General features: G+C 41.0%; 1 protein-coding gene, 1 long non-coding RNA gene and 1 pseudogene across 3 annotated transcripts; all 3 read left to right on the top strand.

The window, feature by feature from the left end:
- The first annotated feature begins 6,160 nt into the window (after positions 1-6,160).
- Positions 6,161-6,815, top strand: LOC307167298. Its single transcript, XR_013822751.1, has 3 exons — positions 6,161-6,389; positions 6,494-6,581; positions 6,672-6,815. It is a non-coding gene; the product is annotated as an uncharacterized lncRNA (long non-coding RNA).
- Positions 6,816-6,924: 109 nt separating this feature from the next.
- LOC307167299 (uncharacterized protein) lies at positions 6,925-11,423 on the top strand. The gene is made up of 6 exons (XM_079886284.1): positions 6,925-6,966; positions 7,086-7,301; positions 8,109-8,268; positions 8,776-8,855; positions 9,605-9,907; positions 11,111-11,423. Exons 1-5 carry the CDS (start codon positions 6,934-6,936, stop codon positions 9,728-9,730), a joined length of 615 nt encoding a protein of 204 aa, XP_079742410.1. The 5' UTR covers positions 6,925-6,933; the 3' UTR covers positions 9,731-9,907; positions 11,111-11,423.
- Positions 11,424-14,643: 3,220 nt separating this feature from the next.
- Positions 14,644-17,566, top strand: LOC307167250 (olfactory receptor 52E8-like; annotated as a pseudogene). The gene is made up of 2 exons: positions 14,644-14,862; positions 16,851-17,566. The product of its transcript is annotated as an olfactory receptor 52E8-like (transcript).
- The last annotated feature ends 945 nt before the right edge of the window (positions 17,567-18,511 follow it).

Genomic DNA, 18,511 nt, shown 5'->3' on the forward strand with positions numbered 1-18,511 from the left:
GCTTGTCTTGCCAAAAAGCGAGACAGAGATCTGAGATCAAGGTGATCATAGTGTTTTAATTGCCTGTACATGTAAAAGTGAGGTATCTGTATAATATCTTGTTTCCTTTTCCTTATCATCTTATTGATATACTGCATTCTGAAGTGATCCAATAATGTGCTTAATGCTTATGTCAGTTGTGATCATATAGGTCTGCCATGCGAGGAATGTGCAGAGCGGACATCATCCGGAAACTTTCTTTATTCAAAGATTCTAAAAACAAGAGGGGATCTGGTTATTGATTCTTCTATTTCATAAAGATTTTTTTTTTGTGGGGGGTGATATTTTTTTATGACAGGACAGTGGTAAACACAGGCTAGGTAGACAGAGAGCAGAGCAGGGCTTAAACAAATTCTTAAAAGTGAATACAATAAAATCCTATACATTGTCTATGTTCCTAAATCGTTAGAAGTACTTATTTAACGGCCTGATCCATCAGTCAACTCTCTCACTCAGGGAGAAAAGGGTAGAGCTAGCACAAGTGTTACAGTACATCACCTGGAGAGAAAGGGTCTGTGCAGATTAATGCTTTTGATATAACTTTGCAAAATAACAATTAGTATATGTTCTTTTTTAAATAAAATCCCCAAATCTGGAAGCCCAATTGCTTTTGGTTCATAAAATATACATTTTGCATAATAAATGTCAGTAAGACATTTAAAGTGATGGTTCGGAGTTAGTTAACCCCTGGGGTTTTTTGCAACTTGACATCGTTCCAAACAACCCCTCATCAGCTTATATCCCTTGTTAAAACATTGGTCTAGAAAGCGCTATCAGCTGATTGACTAAATGCATGCGCTAATGGATCCAAACATGCTTCGTACATTACCCCACTAATAATGCCCAGAATCGTACCAAACTTCGACAGTAGTACAAATAGTTTTTGTACTTATAAAACGAGGCATAGCAAAGTTTGTAAGAACACCAGAAGTATATAAATAAATCTTTCCTGATGGCTCCTAACGCACGACATCCCGCGAGATCACGCACAGAGCACAACATCAATTGCCGGAAGACACAAACAAGCAAGAAACGAGCGAATAGCAGCATAGCTGAGTTTGAGGTGAGCATTGAATGCGACAATCCGTGGATCAATTTCAAAGGTCGACCGTACATAATCGAACCTGAATACACGGACGAGGAGCTATAACTAATGGAGGAGATGTGCTCTGTGTGTGATGTCACGGGATCTGGTGCGGTAGCATCTGAGATTAGCAGCCACCCATCAGGTAAGTGTTATTTAAATATACTTCTGCTGTACTTAAAAACTTTGCAATGCCTCATTTTATAAGTGCAGAACCTATTTGTACTACTGTCAAAGTTTGGTATGATTCTGGGCATTATTAGTGGGGTAAATGTACGAAGCATGTTTGGATCCATTAGCGCATACGTTTAGTCAATCAGCTGATAGCGCTAACTCGACCAATGTTATAACAAGGGATATAAGCTGATGAGGGGTTGTTTGGCTCGATGTCAAGGTGCCAAAAAACCCTAGGGTTAACTGACTCCAAACCATCACTTTAAGATTTTGTCATATATTGATTACAAAACACAACTATTTTTGTACAACCTTGTTATGCATATTTTGTCTTGTTTTAAGTCTTCTGTGAAACTAAGTCACTTTACAAGCCAATCGTTCATCATAACACAACAGTGTCAATTCACATTACATTTGGTTTGGAACAAAAACCTCAATGTTAATTTGGCAGCCAGTAATTGGATGGTTGCTCCAACGTAAACATCTTTGCTGAAGTGTTTATAAGTAAGGTGTCACACTGAAACCCTCAAATATCTTGTGGTTTAAGTGCAAAGTCATACCAAAGACTCCAGTTGAACACTGCTTGGCCTCCAGCCTCAAAAAAGAGTGGTTTGGATTTAAGAACTTGCTTACAGACTACTCTACCGCTCAAGTTGCAACACGCTACAGAAATATCAGATTGGCACCCACCTACAGCTTACCATGCTAAAAGATTGACTTAATCTCTTTTCAAAACAAAGAAAAGCATTGTGTCTGTGTACAGTAGATGACACTGGATTCATATAGCGCTCAGACAAATATATTGTCCATTTAAAACAGTTGAGAATGGATCCATGTATTAAAAGATTTTACTGAGGACATAATGGTCCATGTGATAGGATGTTTGTGCAGGAAATAACTCAAATAGCTAGTTACAATGGCAAGAACCTGCTATGTTTAGAGTTGTAGGGGTCTCGTTTCAGCTCATTTCATTTTGCTGTTGGTACTGTCTTGTCTTATTTTGGGGTGTTTTTTGGAGATATCTACAAACATATATACACGTCTAAATTGTAAGTAGACAAGCATAAGTTTATAACCATGCCTTTGTTTACCGGAAATGTGTTCATTAAATGGGCCTTGAAATATAAATGTACAAGTATTCCGAGCTATGGAGAGGTATGGATTGAAGCTCCAGCCTGGGAAATGTCAGCTCCTTCGTAAGGAAGTAAAGTTCTTGGGCCATTGGGTGGGGGCTGCGGGAGTTGCAGTGGACCCCGATAAAGTTTCCACCGTGCAAAGCTGGGATCCCCCCAGAACAGTGAGACAAGTGAGGTCCTTCTTGGGATTTGTGGGATATTATCGTCGCTTTATTAAGGATTTCTCTAAGATCGCTAAACCCCTGAATCAACTGCCCGCCGGTTCAAGTCGTCCTTGTGGCCGGGGGTCCCCTTCGGTGGACTGGAGCCCAGACTGTGAGGTGGCCTTTCAAGGTTGAAGCAGGAGCTGTTACAGGCCCCAATCCTGGCCTATGCGGACTTCGCCCAGCCATTCATCTTGTACACGAATGCCAGCAACATTGGGTTGGGGGCAGTGTTGGCCCAGCGGCAGCAGGGAGTAGAACGAGTAATTGCATATGCCAGTCGGAGTCTCCACCCAGCTGAGCGGAACGATGCCAACGCTGGTGCATCTTCAAACAGCTAAACTGGGAGCGGTAGAGCAGAGGTGGGTGGCCCAACTTGCCAACTTTGATTATCAGCTGCAGTATCGGCCAGGCCGCAAACATGTTAACGCAGATGTTCATTCCCGGTTACCTGTGGAGAGAACCAAGGAGCAGTCGGTGGCGGAACCAGAGGAAGGGCTGATGGTGGGAGTGATTGAGGTGCCTGGAGCACAGCGGGAGGATGTCCCGGTCAGTTGGGGATGGGATCCACTACGGTGGAGGGAACGACAAGAAGACGACGAAGGGCTGGTAGTTCTGCGAACTTACTTGGAGCGAGGTATACTCCCGGGGGCGGAAGAAAGGCACGCCCAGACCCAGATGGTGAGTAAACTCCTGGGGCACTGGAAGTGGCTGAGTTTACGAGATGGTGTGGTTTGTCGTACTATCCAGGACCCGACGACCCGTGAAACCGTGTGTCAGGTGGTGGTGCCGAAAGCCCAGATTCGGCCCTTGCTCCAGGCATACCATGGCCAATTGGGACATCAGGGGAAGGAGAGAACTGTGTCCTTGCTGCGAAGACATTTCTATTGGGTCGGGATGGATGTGTCTGTGGGGGCGTACGTGCAGGAGTGCCCTCGATGTACACTGTTTAAGGCCAGGAGAGAAGTGAGAGCGCCTCTAGTTCCGGTGCGGCCCAGGGCCCCTTTGCATATGGTGGCTATGGACTTCCTGACGCTGAGTCGGCCGATGGATCGGTATCAGAATATCTTGGTGGTAACGGACCTCTTCACAAAGTATGCGTGGGCAATTCCGACTTTGGACCAGACGGCTACCACCACAGCAAGTGCCCTTTGGAGGGCAGTGTTTCAGCCATTTGGGTGCCCTGAAATTCTCCACTCTGACCAGGGGCCTAATTCTGAGTCCCGAGTGATCCGGGAACTGTGTCAACTTTATGGGTGCAGGAAGACCCATACCACTCCGTATCATCCCCAGGGGAACGGGGGGTGTGAACGCTTTAATCAGACTTTGCTGAGTTTACTGGGGACCTTGGATACAGACCGCCAGGGCCAGTGGACGGATAGCCTATCAGCCTTAGTACAGGCTTACAACAACAGCGTTCATAGTACAACAGGCTATGCTCCTACCTACCTGATGTTCGGCAGACATGTGCGCCTGCCTGCCGACCTGCTTCTGGGGACGGCTGCGGCCGGGGATTCGACCACCACCACTGAATGGGTGCACAGACACCATCGACAATTACACGCTGCCTATCAGACAGTCTCGGATCATCTTGACACGGCTGCTAAGAAGAACAAACGTTTATACGACCAAACAGCTAGAGAGGCTCCCTTGTTGTCGGGGGAGAGGGTGCTAGTGCGAGACAACCGGCGCCAATGGAAGGGCAAGCTCAGTGATAGGTGGGAGGCTGTACCATATGTGGTGGAACGACGACAGGGTCCTGATCAGCCGGTGTATGCCATTCGACCTGAGGGAAGATCGGGGCCCGAGAGGGTGTTACATCGAAATTTGCTTCGCCCCTGTCCTAACTATCCTAGGCAGAAGACTGAGGCCCCACCAGTTCCACACTCTTAAAAAAAAGGGTTCCTCAAGGTTCTATATAGAACCCTGGGGTTCAGTACTTGGCCAATAGAACCTTTTACCAAAAAAATGGTTCTATGTAGAACCCTTGCATAGCAAAGAACCTTTTTTATTAAAATGGTTCTATAATTCATGTTTTATGACTGAAGTGTAAACTAAAGATTACACAATAATTATAGGCCTACACAACACATTCACAAAGCTTTTTGAGTCAAGACCCATGAGAATGACTGTTGTAGTCAAAAACAAGAGTCAACAAATATTAATATAGTGATCTGAGCTGTACATTAGCATGAAACATATCCTAATACATTATAGTTTGCCGTTTTGACAAATCATTTTGTGAAGAAAAAAATAAACTAACCAGGTGTTTTCTTTATTTTGTATACCATATTGTAATGGTTTTTAATCTATCGAAGGAAACATTAAAAACAAATAATCGTAAAAATGCCACTTGGTGGCGTATGTGCGTTGCGTCATCCTTGAATTCCTATTGGTGGATTGGCGAAGATGAACCTCGAGACAAGTGACAGTTAATTTTTCAAACTGAGGAGTCCGCCATTTCTGCCCGTTCATACCCTACGGCAGTGGTTCCCAATCCTGGTCCTGGGGACCCACAGCTCTGCACATTTTATATGTCTCCTTTATCTGACACACCCAGTTCAGTTCATAGAGCTCTTTCCTAACGAGATGATGATCTGAATCAGGTGTGTTAAATGAGGGAGACATACAAACTGTGCAGAGCTGTGGGTCCCCAGGACCAGGATTGGGAACCACTGCCCTACGGTAAGTTAAGTTTTTACATTTTTTAAATGATTTTACTGAAATATTTAGTATTGCAGTTGCCCTTGGGTTAAATACTGATACTAGAAGCTAAATTTACCCCAGTAAAAGCACTGCTGTTGTGACGGGCTTCGTCAGCCGTCGGTTCAGAAAGCCCTGTTAAATTGATTTTGCTTCGGTTTTTAAATTAGGATACAGTCTCCCTTTATTTCCTTGTTAATGTTAATGAAATTGTCAAGTACAATAAGATAGCTGTGTATAAGGAGACGAGCTTCGAGTCAGAAGCGTGAATTTTAATTTCAGTGAAGCGCGCGCTCCTTGTTCAAATAAACGGCGCCGATTCAAATAAAAGTGAACCGGGTAACGTTAACTTAGAAGACGGAGGAGTATGTGATGTGAATGTGTGTCGCAGTTTCACACATACTCCGTTTGTGGCGAGTATTTTTCCCAGGCCTATGTTATGTACAGTAACGTAAGGTCTTAACTTTGGGCCGCGAGCTCTACTTTTGTGCAGTCTTTAGCTCCAACCCAGAACAAACGAAGATCTTGATTAGCTTGTTCAGGTGTGTTTAATCAGGGTTGGAGCTAAACTCAGCAGGAAAGTGTAGCCTACACTACTACAGTTCAAAACTTCCGGCCGGTCTGTATTAAAACTGTGCACAGTTGCAGTGTTCGTCTATGTTTACTGTACGCATGCGCTAGATTAAAGTGATGATAGCACATGGTTAAATTTAGTATTCAAATGTTCTAAAGCCATACATGTTTAGGTGTGTTTAATGCATAGTTGGCTTGTGAAGTGTTAATTATGCTCTGTTTTCTTTTATCCCCAGATGACCATGGTTGATAAATGGTCAGTAGATGACACGTGCCACTGGCTTCAAACTATAAACCTCATTGATGCAAAATAAAGTTTCAGAGTATTCAGAGTTTCAGTATGTGCCTATCATTGATGTTCTGAAGACTCAGTTGGAGAAACATGACATATTTTAATCATATCGGCTTTAAGAAGGACAAGTCTCACATCTGTGCATTACTGATTCAAGTGTTTGACAGCATCACTAAGCACACCTGGTACAGTATTGTATTTCATTGTATTTTATAACAGTTAAATGTATTTTATGTTAAACTTGGTGGTTGTTGGGTACAGAAATAATATATTTGATTATGTTTCTTAGGTACCCAAATCATAAAATGTATGGAGATGTTCTGGGGAGTTTGATCACCCACTTTCCATTTCTGAAGGATGGCAGCTCCTCTGGTTATGTATGAACATATTGCAGTTCTTTTAATATTGTGAAAATATTGAGATTATTGCTCATAAAAAAATCTAAGAAAGTGTAAATGTGTCTACAGGATACATTGTTGGAATGCCTTAGAAACAAATTTTAAAAAGAAAAGATTCCCTTGGTTAGCTCATCGATCGTTCTGCAAATGAAGAAGTATGGGATTAAAAGGAAGTGTGCTGGACAAACAGATTCTGAGGGACTTAGTCAAAAACAAGAGGCAAGTTCAGTTCAATAAATCTGATGTCAAAGGCAGATTAAATTAGTCTTAACATGAAACACGTTGACAATTATTTCAGAGTGCAAAATGTAGAAGAGAACCATTGGATATAATGGCATATAAAGATTCTGCTTGTTCACATGAGGTATTTGGTTAAGTGTTCCTTAAGTGATACATCAGTTTTTAAGATGGATGTTTCAATCTTAAATATTTTATTCTGTGACTTTGATTCATATTTACGTACTGCACAATACTGTCTTCCAGCCTCATATTTTGTTGGACCTGGAAGTAATGAGTGAGGATGAGACAAGTTTCTGGGAACACATTAATGCCATCACCCTGGAGTTGCGTAAAAGCAATCCCAGTTACTCTGAGGTCAAGAACTGGATGAAGCGCAGTCTTTTCAAAAGAGGACAGCTTATGGACAGACCTGCAGCTGAAGTAATGGAGCAGTTTCCTTTTCTTGGAGTGCCACAGCTTGTGAGTAAACATTGTTACATTTTGTGTCAGGCAGATAAGAAAAATCAGTGTAATTATATTTCTGTGAATTCCTATAGCTCATTTGGTAGAGCAATGCGTTAGCAATGCAAAAGGGTATCCCAGGGAACACATACTAATAAATGTATAGATTAAACGCAATGCAAGTCCCTTTAGATAAAAGCGTCTGCCAAATATTAAGTATTTTATTTGATATAAAGTTATTTAGTTTTATTCTTATTCTATTTTTATTATTTTAATTTTAGGTATATACTGCTGTTAAAAATTGAGGTAATTTATAAATGGGAGCTCTAGCGCAAATTCTACCAGGAAGACTCTAATATCACGTCATTCTTTAACCACAGATCTAGCCAATCACCACTCGACATATTTAAGCCTGGTTGACACCCATTACTGCGTTCACAGAAACCTGACGCCGGCATTCACTCATCTGCGTCTCGATTGCCACCATAACGACACAGAATCATTTCTGGTAGAAATGTCAATGTTTTAATGAAATTTTACAACAAATGAATTGCAAATTGAATAGAAAATATGATCCAGATGTCTACACTTTATTTCTAATCAAGTTCATGTTATTTTAATCAAATGGGATTCGACGCCTGTAGTCATTTTGATTACTTTACCACACCCACTATTTTTCTTATTGAACATTCTGTCTCGGAAAAACATCACTAAATAGTAGTCAGTTGCAACCTCCAGTCCATGCTGACTTTAAGGAACTTGTTTGGCTGAAAGTGTGTAATTTGGAAATAAGCATCTGAAGTAAACAAATGTTTTGTTTTTAAGATGCTGCATGAAATGACAATGAGGTTTGCAACAGACTTGGCGAAGAACATGGAAACATCCCTGAATGAAATGGCCCCAAACATCATTAGGAGTGCAAAAGAAGCAAGTCAAAAAAACCTCTACGCCAATCTCATTGGACCAGCAGAGGAAACCACAGAAGGTAACAACACCATATATTTTTCCCCATCCAACCTATCTGTTCCATCCCCTGTGTAAAGTTGCATTGTTTGCATTGTCAATGAAAAGGTTGTAGCTCCTATAAATTGTATGAGTGAAAACATGTATTAAAATAATGCAAATATTAAAGGAATAGTTTAGCCAAAAATAAAAATTGTCATCATTTACTCACCTCTTGTCATTTCAAATCTTAATGACTTTCTTCTTCAGAACACAGAAGATATTTTGAAGAAGGATGGTAACCGAACAACGGCGGTGCCCATTGACCTGCATTGGTTTTGTGTCCATGTAATAGAAGTGAATGGGTTCCAGCATTGTTCGGTTACCAACATTCTTCAAAATATATATTAGTGTTATGCTGAAGAAGGAAAGCTATATAGGTTTAAAATGACAAGAGTGAGTGAATGATGACAGAATTTTCATTTTTGGGTAAACTATCCCTTTAATTGATGTCTGTACCTAATATACAATCATTTGTATCTGTTTGTAGGTCCCGTTAGGAATGCTGCACTCATTTTACTGCCAGCACTATTCAAAGAAAACGCCAGCTTCCTCTACTGTGTAGATAGTGTAAGTATAGTCTTCTGTAGTTTCATTAACATTTGATGCACCTGACTTGAATTAAAGGAACTGTTCATGCAAGTATAAAAATATTAGTCAGTTTACTCACCCTTATGCCAAATTTGTAACAATTAAAAAAAAAAAAAAAGTACCCTATAATTTACTCACTCTCTTTCCTTAGTCATAAACTTTGTACTGTTTGCACTGCTTTGTAATGTCATTGAATAGCACCCCAATTTAAATCATAAAAGAAATCTGTACAACTCCAGGGGTTTATACTTGTCTTCTAAAGCAAAATGATACAGTACCTTACAAATGGTACATTAGTGAGATAAAAAGATTAAAGTTGCTTTAATTAGACTATGTATATAAATGAAATAACATCCAATGGGGTGGCACATCAGCTCCACATCAATAATTATGAGTCTTGTTGGTTCTTGCGTGTCACGTGCTTAGCTGTCATGTCTGTGTTGTGTCATGAACAATTCAGTTACAAGAACGAAAGAACTAATGAGATTCAAAGTAATCAAAGTAGAGCTGACGTGGTAGCATGTTGAATGTTCTTCAAAGTTGACATTCAAACACATTACAAAGCTTTTTATTATTAAATATATCTCAGATTGTGCTAAACTGAAGAAACAAAGTCATACACATAGGTTGGCTTGTTGGTGAGTAAATTATGGGGTGATTTTAAGTCTATTTGATGACTTCTGTTAATTGGTGAAAAGCACTCAAAAGGTGAAATGTTTGTTTTACAGGAACCCAAAGGTCCGACACCAACCATAGTGTTTAACGGCTCTCCTGATCCTCTCAAGGCTGAAAGCGTCAGCATTATAATGGACAATGTGAACATCATAAGAGAGGCAGACATTGACATGACATGACACAGGCTGTGGAATGCCTGTTTGCAGTCTATTTTCTTAATCAATGTGCAATACCCGGTTAACATTAAGCACACAATGACTTTTATTCAAAAATATATGCTTAAACTTACACAAGAGCATGACACAAGAACACCAATACCTGTACTAAAAATGTACAGTCAACTTGTGTAAATTGTAGTGCTATTTCCAGAATCCAGAATCCAGAATCGGTCTGTCTTCGCCGGCCAAAAGTGGTCAGCGCAGACCACAACGATCTGCCCAGGTCTGTCGGTCCTGGGCGAGCCTCATCCAATTGTGTCCCAGATCTTGTCGTAGCGAGTCGCGCCATCGTGTTGCAGGGCGTCCACGTGGCCGCTTGATGTCGATCGGCAGCCAGACGGTGACTTCGCGCGTCCATCTTTTGTCCGTCCGCCGCATCAGGTGCCCGGCCCAGCGCTTCTTGGCCTTGTTGGCCAGGTCCACCGCGTCGTCCACCCTGGTCATGGCCCGCAACTGCTCGTTGCGGACGTGGTCGGTCTGTTGGACCCCGATCATGCGGCGCTCGATTGCGCGTTCAGTCACGGCCAGCTTTAGCCGGTCGGCTGCCGTCATTGTCCAGGTCTCAGCCCCATAGAGCATGGCTGGCAGGACGGTGCTGTTGAATAGGGCAGCCCTGATGTCCGGGTCAATGGCTCTGTTGTTGGCCGTCTCGGCAATTGAGCCGAAGCTGACCCAGGCTGCTCGGCGTCGTCGTGCCAGTTCTCGGCCAATCTTGTGGTCGATGGTCAGCTCCTGGCCCAAGTAGATATAGCTATCTACTTGCTGGAGCTGATACTGGTCGACATGGAGGGTGGTGTCGGCCACCTGGTCGTTGCGCATCCACTTAGTTTTGGCCAGATTGATTTTGAGGCCGAACCGGGCACCAGCCTGGTTGAGCTGGTCAAGCCGCTGCTGTACATCGACCGCCGAACAGCCTATCAGCACGATGTCATCGGCAAAGCGCAGGTGATTGAGCCAGCGGCCGTTGATCTTGATGCCGACCTCGTCCCAGTTGAGCTGCCGGAAAATTTGCTCGAGACAGGCGGTGAAAAGCTTAGGCGAGATGGTGTCTCCCTGCTTGACCCCGCGGCCGACCTTGATATTAAGCGGCCGGTTGAACAGGGTGATGGTGGTGGCGCAGTTGCTGTTCAGCTCCTGCAGCAGGGCCACGTGCTCGTCACCGATGCCTTGTTGTTGGAGGGCGAGCAACACGGCGTTAATCTCGACCGAGTCGAAGGCCTTCTCATAGTCGACGAAAGCCAGGACCAGCGGCATCTTGTACTCCCTGGTCCGCTCGAGCAGCTGGTTCAGCACCTGCACATGATCCATGGTGCTGAAGCCAGATCTAAATCCAAATCCAAGTGCTATTTAATAGATGTTTTAATTGTTCATGTATTGATTTTTATCTGCATTGTCAAATATCAAAAATGATTTGTTTTTCCTCATTTCAGAGATACATGTAAAAGTGAAGTACTGTATATGTACATAAACAAGCTTATGTATGTTTATTGCAAAGTGAAAATGCTTAAATGAAATAATTCAAACTAAATGGTTAAATGTAATTAAACATCTTAAATATAAATGTAAAATTTGCTGTCTAATACAGAGTATATAGAGGTGTAATTTTAAATATGACACTAATATTTTTGTTTAATCAATTGAATACATTTAAACTGATTTAAACAGAATTTTCTGGATTGGTTATATTTTCTTATTCAATAATAATTAACTTGTTTAATAATAAAGAACCCTTAAATGGTTCTATATAGAACCATCTAACTTGGATTCAAAGAACCATTTGGGGTTCTATTTATGGAACCCATTAAAGTGGTTCTATATAGAACCATTTTGGAGTTCCATATATGAAGCGGGTGATAGAACCATTTCTGGTTCTAAATAGAACCATTTCTTTTAAGAGTGCAGTAGTCCCAGGACCGCCTTGGGTGGGCTGGGCTGTGCTACCCAGGTTCCCAGAGGTTGAGCCAGGGGAAGTAGAACCCGCTGTGCCACCTAGACGCTCGCAACGAGAGACTCAAGGATTGCCTCCGATAAGGTATGGAGAATGGGTGTCCGGCTCCCGTTCTAGGGATTAGAACGGAATGGTGAGGGAGGATGTCACCAGGTGACGAAGGGGAACTTTGGGGAGCGGAACGAGTTCCCCTGGGGGGAGACTTCCTGCGCGAAACCAGGCCGGTTCCGGCGGCCTGTCATGGCCGCCCATATTGACAAGCGGCAGCTGCAGCAGCTAATCAAGCGGTCATTGGAACGCGTGTCTCCAACGGGGGATTTAAAAGCGGCGCTTTGAAGAGGCGCGGCACGAAGGGCAGAGCGGTCGCGATTAAAGCGTGAGTCACGAGAGCGAGAGAGGCAAAAGCGGTGGGTCAGCAGCAGAAGCAAAGACGGTTGTTATTGTGAGAGAGACGAGTGGGCTCTGTATTTCGGATTGTTCGTCAAAACTGATATCTCCCTTTGAAGATCATAACAGTGGATTTACCGGCCCCGATGAGCTGAAGTGAAGGTACACTTTTCACTGCGAAGTGGTGTGTCATTGCAGTGTCTGACGATTGAAGTGAGCACGTGTGAAGATTTAAAGTGGTTTGATGCATGCACGAGTGTGGGGAAAATTAAATGCTACCAGCACTCTGAAAGCTTTGTCGGGGATGGTCTAGCCCGGTGGGGCGTCAGGAATTAATTTGAACTGCTGTGGGTAAAGCTCTGTACAGGTGTCCCAGTTCATGCTGCCGTGGTAAAGAAAAGAGAAATTCTGCTTTGTGTGTTGTGAAGATCTGCATTCTGCCATTGCTGTCCTGGGGTAAAAGAAGACTCCGTTACTAACTGCAGGATTCTGTACTCACCATTGCTGTTCTGTGAACAGAGAGATCCTGTCATCCGCCGCTGTATTCTGCCATTTCTGCTCTGTGGTAAGAGAAGACTCAGTTACTAACTGCTGGATTCTGTACTCACTATTGCTGTTCTGTGAACGGAGAGATACTGTTATCCGCCACTGCATTCTGCCATTGTTGTCCCGTGGTAGGAGAAGACTCAGTTATTGACTGCGGGATTCTGTACTCACCATTGCTGTTCTGTGAACAGAGAGATCCTGTCATCCGCCGCTGTATTCTGCCATTGCTGCTCTGTGGTAAGAGAAGACTCAGTTACTAACTGCAGGATTCTGTACTCACCATTGCTGTTCTGTGAACAGAGAGATCCTGTCATCCGCCGCTGTATTCTGCCATTTCTGCTCTGTGGTAAGAGAAGACTCAGTTACTAACTGCTGGATTCTGTACTCACTATTGCTGTTCTGTGAACGGAGAGATCCTGTTATCCGCCACTGCATTCTGCCATTGTTGTCCCGTGGTAGGAGAAGACTCAGTTATTGACTGCGGGATTCTGTACTCACCATTGCTGTTCTGTGAACAGAGAGATCCTGTCATCCGCCGCTGTATTCTGCCATTGCTGCTCTGTGGTAAGAGAATACTCAGTTACTAACTGCTGGATTCTGTACTCACCATTGCTGTTCTGTGAACAGAGATCCTGTTATCTGCCGCTGCATTCCGACTGCTGCTGCCCTGTGAAAGAAAGGTGACACTCAGTTATCTGATGCTGTCCTGTGAGAAGAGAAAGCCCGCCGTCTGCTGCTATCCACCTGTAGTCCCTTGTGTCCTGCCCATCACCTACTGTCGTCTGCTGTACCTTATCTGACGGTCATTGCCCTCTGCTCACCACACACTGTTGTTTGCTGCCCGTCATTGGAAGGTCCCGGTCCTCTGTCCAATCTCCGCTGACCTGTGAAAGAAAGGTGACACTCAGTTATCTGATGCTGTCCTGTGAAAAGAGAAAGCCCACTGTCTGCCGCTACCTACCTGTAGCCTCTTGCGCCATGCCCACCACCTACTGTGGTCGGCTGCACCTTATTCGACGGTCATTGCCCTCTACCCAGCGCAAATTGTTGTCTGCTGTTCGTCATCGGAAGGTCCTGGACCTTTGTCCAATTCCAATAGCCTCTTGGTGTACTTTGGTGTAGCTCCTCCGGAGTGGTGGGTGTTCTCGGCCCTAGACCCGTGACATATACAAGGTCAGTGGCTGTATAGTTTGTTGTCTTATTCCTATGGGAGCATTGATCAAACTCACTGTATATATGGTCCCATTCGAATGGCTTCAAGTCTTAATGTGGGCCCCTATTCTACAGCGAATGACCAAACGACAGAGAAAGCAAGACACTCAGGCAGGTATGTTTCCATGCACCCGAATCTGAGCAAATATGACTATAGTGAACAGAAAAATTGATAATGTATTTTATTTTCATGTAAATGTAAGAATGAATGTATATTTCTATTGAGAATAAACTTGTAAGACTTATAATTGTCTTTGTTTTGGGGTGGTTACCAGTGATGCGATTGTTGTGATGTTGCAATTTCCAATTTTGACAAAAATACATTTTTATTTGTTTTGTTGACAGGTCTTTTAATTTACAAAAAGTACTTTGTTGTAGTTACTACCTATGCAGGCAGGATGAGAAATAGCCTGGGAACAAAGTCATGAAATTCCAACAAGAATGTTGCTCATGAAAAAAACTTTAAGAAAGGCTAAGACAGGAGAATGTACCAGACAATTGGTGGATATTTCATACATGATACTTTTGCATTTGCTGGAGTAATTGTGTTTTCAATTCATTGAGTAGCTAAATATGTGATAACTGCCATTTAATATAGAGGTCACAATGTGTTGCTGAACTATATGGCTTATTCCAAACATGATGTTTATTTAATTCCATCAAGTGATAAATAATAATCATTTTGTACTTACCCTGTAAAATAGGTTGCAACGACCACATTCAGAGTGCCATGATTGTATGTGAGATGTTTGCTTCTTGGAGTTCCTCAAAGTTCTTATTTATGGGATTTCCAGAGATCTACAAATACAGACGTCTGCTTTTCCTGCCATTTTTTGTAAGTTACATTTTGGTCGTGCTGGGGAATTCTTTGTTGCTTTTCGTGATCAGAAATACAGAAAGTCTTCACAGTCCAATGTACATTCTAGTGTCTGCTTTGGCAGTTGTTGACATCATTGTACCCACTGCCATTATCCCAGCAATGCTTCTTGGTTTCCTCTTTAACCCTCTGGGGTCTAAGGTGTTTTTGGGGTCCTTGAGATGTTCTGACATGCCCTGACATTTTTGCTTTTTTCAGTTGCTTATAAACATATTAATGGCAAAGGTGTAAATTCACTCTATATAGCACAAACAGGGCTACCATCATATGTGAGCACCATGCATGTACATGTTTGTATTTTTGAGAGAATAATGTTTATGCATGGTTATTGAAAAAACTAAAAACTAAAGTTTCTGAAATAAGGCCATAAAACACATTCTAAATATGTGTCAATAAGACTTTTGACTAATGGATGTCATCGCCTAGAGTTTTTTTCTTCAAAATGATGTGAAAATTATCCTGCCTAATCATTCACATAACACAATGCATTGATTTAAATTTTGCAAAACACTTTCTGTCTGGAAAGGCAATATGCGGAGTGGGCGTCAACGATCATGCATATTTAGTGGTTCGCACCTGGAGACAATGGGGCCCACATACTTAATGAGCCATTCATTCAGGTGTGTCACAAGAAAGAATGCAAGAGCAACTGTTGGAAGCATCTCGTGTTTTTTTTATTTTTCCACAAATTGTGCTTGCAAATTGGCCTATAATATCAAAAGGAAAACATGTCTAGTAATTGTGCAGTTAATTCTCATACTGTATTTTCAGTTTTGGAATATTTATCCTCTCCCCAAATTTGTCACTAATAAAACACAATAAAAAATTATTTTAAAGAAAAGGCTTATATTTACCTTTTATTAGTTTGTTTACATCTACCTTGTATTTTTTTTTTTTTTTATTAAAAAGGTTACAATTACAACAACAATTCAAGTGTAATATTTCTTTGTAAAAACTAAAGTATACATTTTATCATACATATTTCAAAGTTAAGGATTCATTACTTGAATATAGCCTAGGCTACATTGGAATAAACACTATAACATATTATTTGATTATTTTTGACAAAACATACTATATTTAACATATGAGCAAAAATTGGCAAACAAAAGCTTATTTGAGGTGGCAGATATTTTACAGTAAAAATGTATAATCTTTCCAAAACTAATCAATGAAATGTTGTCTTTCATATGTCTGTAACATAGTAACTTTCGTTTTTATTATAAGAAATATAAATGTTAATTTGCAGTTTAATACGTTGCTTATACAAATACATTTTATTTCAACATATTTCACTCGATTTTTACTCAGTAGCCTATAGCAATACAGTTTGCTAAAAGCGAAACATTCACAGACAGAAACGATTCAAATTTAAACCGTCTTTTGCCAGTTGTGGTAAACAGCGGCATCTCTGCCGTTCATTCATTCATTCATGCACAGATACGCGCCGCACTTGAGAATGAAAAAAAAAATTACTACATTATTCCATAGCCTCGGATCTGTTGCTCCTCGTACTTCTGAGGTAAATTTTCCATTATAGTATTATTCCTCACAGCGCTGCGAGACTGTGTAAACAAGTACAATGATCTGATGTGTTTTCTCGAGCTGATATGGGGCGTTCACAGTTTGCGTGGATTGCCTCAGACATTTGCGTTTGAATAGCGCGCGCTCTCCGTGGGCGGGGTCACATTACATCTGAATGAGCTCTAATTAGCTCGATTGGAATCGCTCTCTTTTAATGCAGATTTCACAAGATGAGAATATTTGTTTTTTATATAAATTACTTCATTTAAAAGAAGAGAATTCAAGCTTCATGCCTGTGTGTCTGTATGTCTGTTTGACTGAGTATTCGCTGAGTTATGGTTCATTTTCGGACGCGTTTCAGAATGGACTACACTGACAGAGAGAAGGCAGAACTCGCATCATGTTTATTTTTCTTTATTTGGCGAAAAGCACAACACTTTATTTTTATTGTGAGTATACACAAAAATAATACACACTTAACAGGATCGATTGATGTATAACACAAGCATATAAGATAAAAAGTAATATTTTATTTTATTTATTTATTTTCACTGATAAGGAAAAAAATGAGCCGACCTCAGGGGGTTAACTTGAATGAAATATCTTTAACCGGATGTGACACAAATGTTTGTTACTCATTTATTTTCTTCTATAGAATCCACCATACTTTTAGCTATGGCTTTAGATCGCTTTGTGGCCATTTGCAAGCCATTACATTACACTGAAATCATGAACTCAGCCATGTTTATGAAACTGCTTATTTTTACATTGATCAGAAGTGGCACTATAATGTTTGCACTGGTTGCTTTGGCTTCACTTTTGTCTTTTTGTGGGTCTAATGTTATCCATCATTGCTACTGTGACCACATGGCTCTTGTTAGCTTGGCCTGTGATTCAATAAGCAAAAATAATGCAATGGGATTAGTTGTGATAATCTGTTTTGTAGGAATTGATTATCTGTTATTTTCTTCTCTTATGTGAAAATCTTGCATGTTGTGTTGGGGGCTGCAGCTGGAGAGGATCGTTGGAAAGCCTTTCATACCTGTGGTACACACTTAATGGTTATGATGTGTTTTTACTTTGTGGGGAGTATTACCTTTCTATCACGAAATCTTTACATTCCAATCCCAATCGATGTAAATACCTTTCTGGGTGTTACGTACTGTATATAGTATTTTCTGCAAGTGTCAATCCAATCATTTATGGTGTGCGAACAAAAGAAATAAGGAATGCTTTAATGAAAATGTTCAAAATAAATATAAATAAAGTTTCCATTGTAAAGGTTTCAACGATAAAGGTTTAAGTGTCTGGAAAGTCATTCAATTTGACACTTTGTCTAGTAATTTCAAAAAAAGAAATATTTGTAGTCCTATAAAGAGACTTTAATTGTCAGAAATAGTGATCATTACCAATAAACCATGTTAAACTGTTATCTGCATCCTCAGAGGAAGTGAAGTCTGTTCAGCTATAAGTTTCAGGTAAAACATATTGTTTCATCTTCATCATGTTAATGGAGAAAACATTTGGGAATCACTGTCTTGATTTACTTACCAAGTGCTGTTCTGTTCACTGTTTCATATAGTACACTGTAATAAATGGATTAAATGGATACTCTGTAATAAATTGATTTTTTTCTATAAATTTGAAGTTTCAATGAAAATGAAAAAAAAAAATGGAAATGTTTGCTTGTAGCTTCAAGGTTACATATATCTTACCTGCTAACAATCAAGTTGTTGGTTTACGTCTAAAATGGAGGGATCAGGAAGTAGTTACTAATATTACAAACAATTCAAAAACAATCCTGTTTTATTACAGTTAGGTGCATAAGAACAATTTAAAAAGTTGGAGCAAACGTTATCATCAGCCTCTTTTCACAAGTAAGATATGGATTTGGCAAAATGTATTCAGTAATTATATAGTATTTAGTCATTACACTGATGCCCTGAAAGATGCTTAATCCAAAGCTTTCTCCATGATGACTAGAGTATAACTGCATTTAGTATACTAAGTTTTGGATGAAAATAGCTTCCTTTAGGTTAATTTTATAAGTCCCACGAAAACAGCTATTAAATTATCACGACACTTCCAATACATTGCCACTCTGTTTACATGAGAAGGCACAGGTTGGTAATTTGCTCAAACTCATTATACTTATTATGCTAACTCCAACGAAAGGGGTCTAAATTAAGCAGTGACAACAGATTAAATGAGTTTAGGGATCATCAGAAAATCCCAAAGTGATCAAGTG

This window comes from Squalius cephalus (genome assembly GCF_949319135.1).
Source record: "Squalius cephalus genome assembly, chromosome: 11".
Classification (NCBI taxonomy): Eukaryota; Metazoa; Chordata; class Actinopteri; order Cypriniformes; family Leuciscidae; genus Squalius; species Squalius cephalus.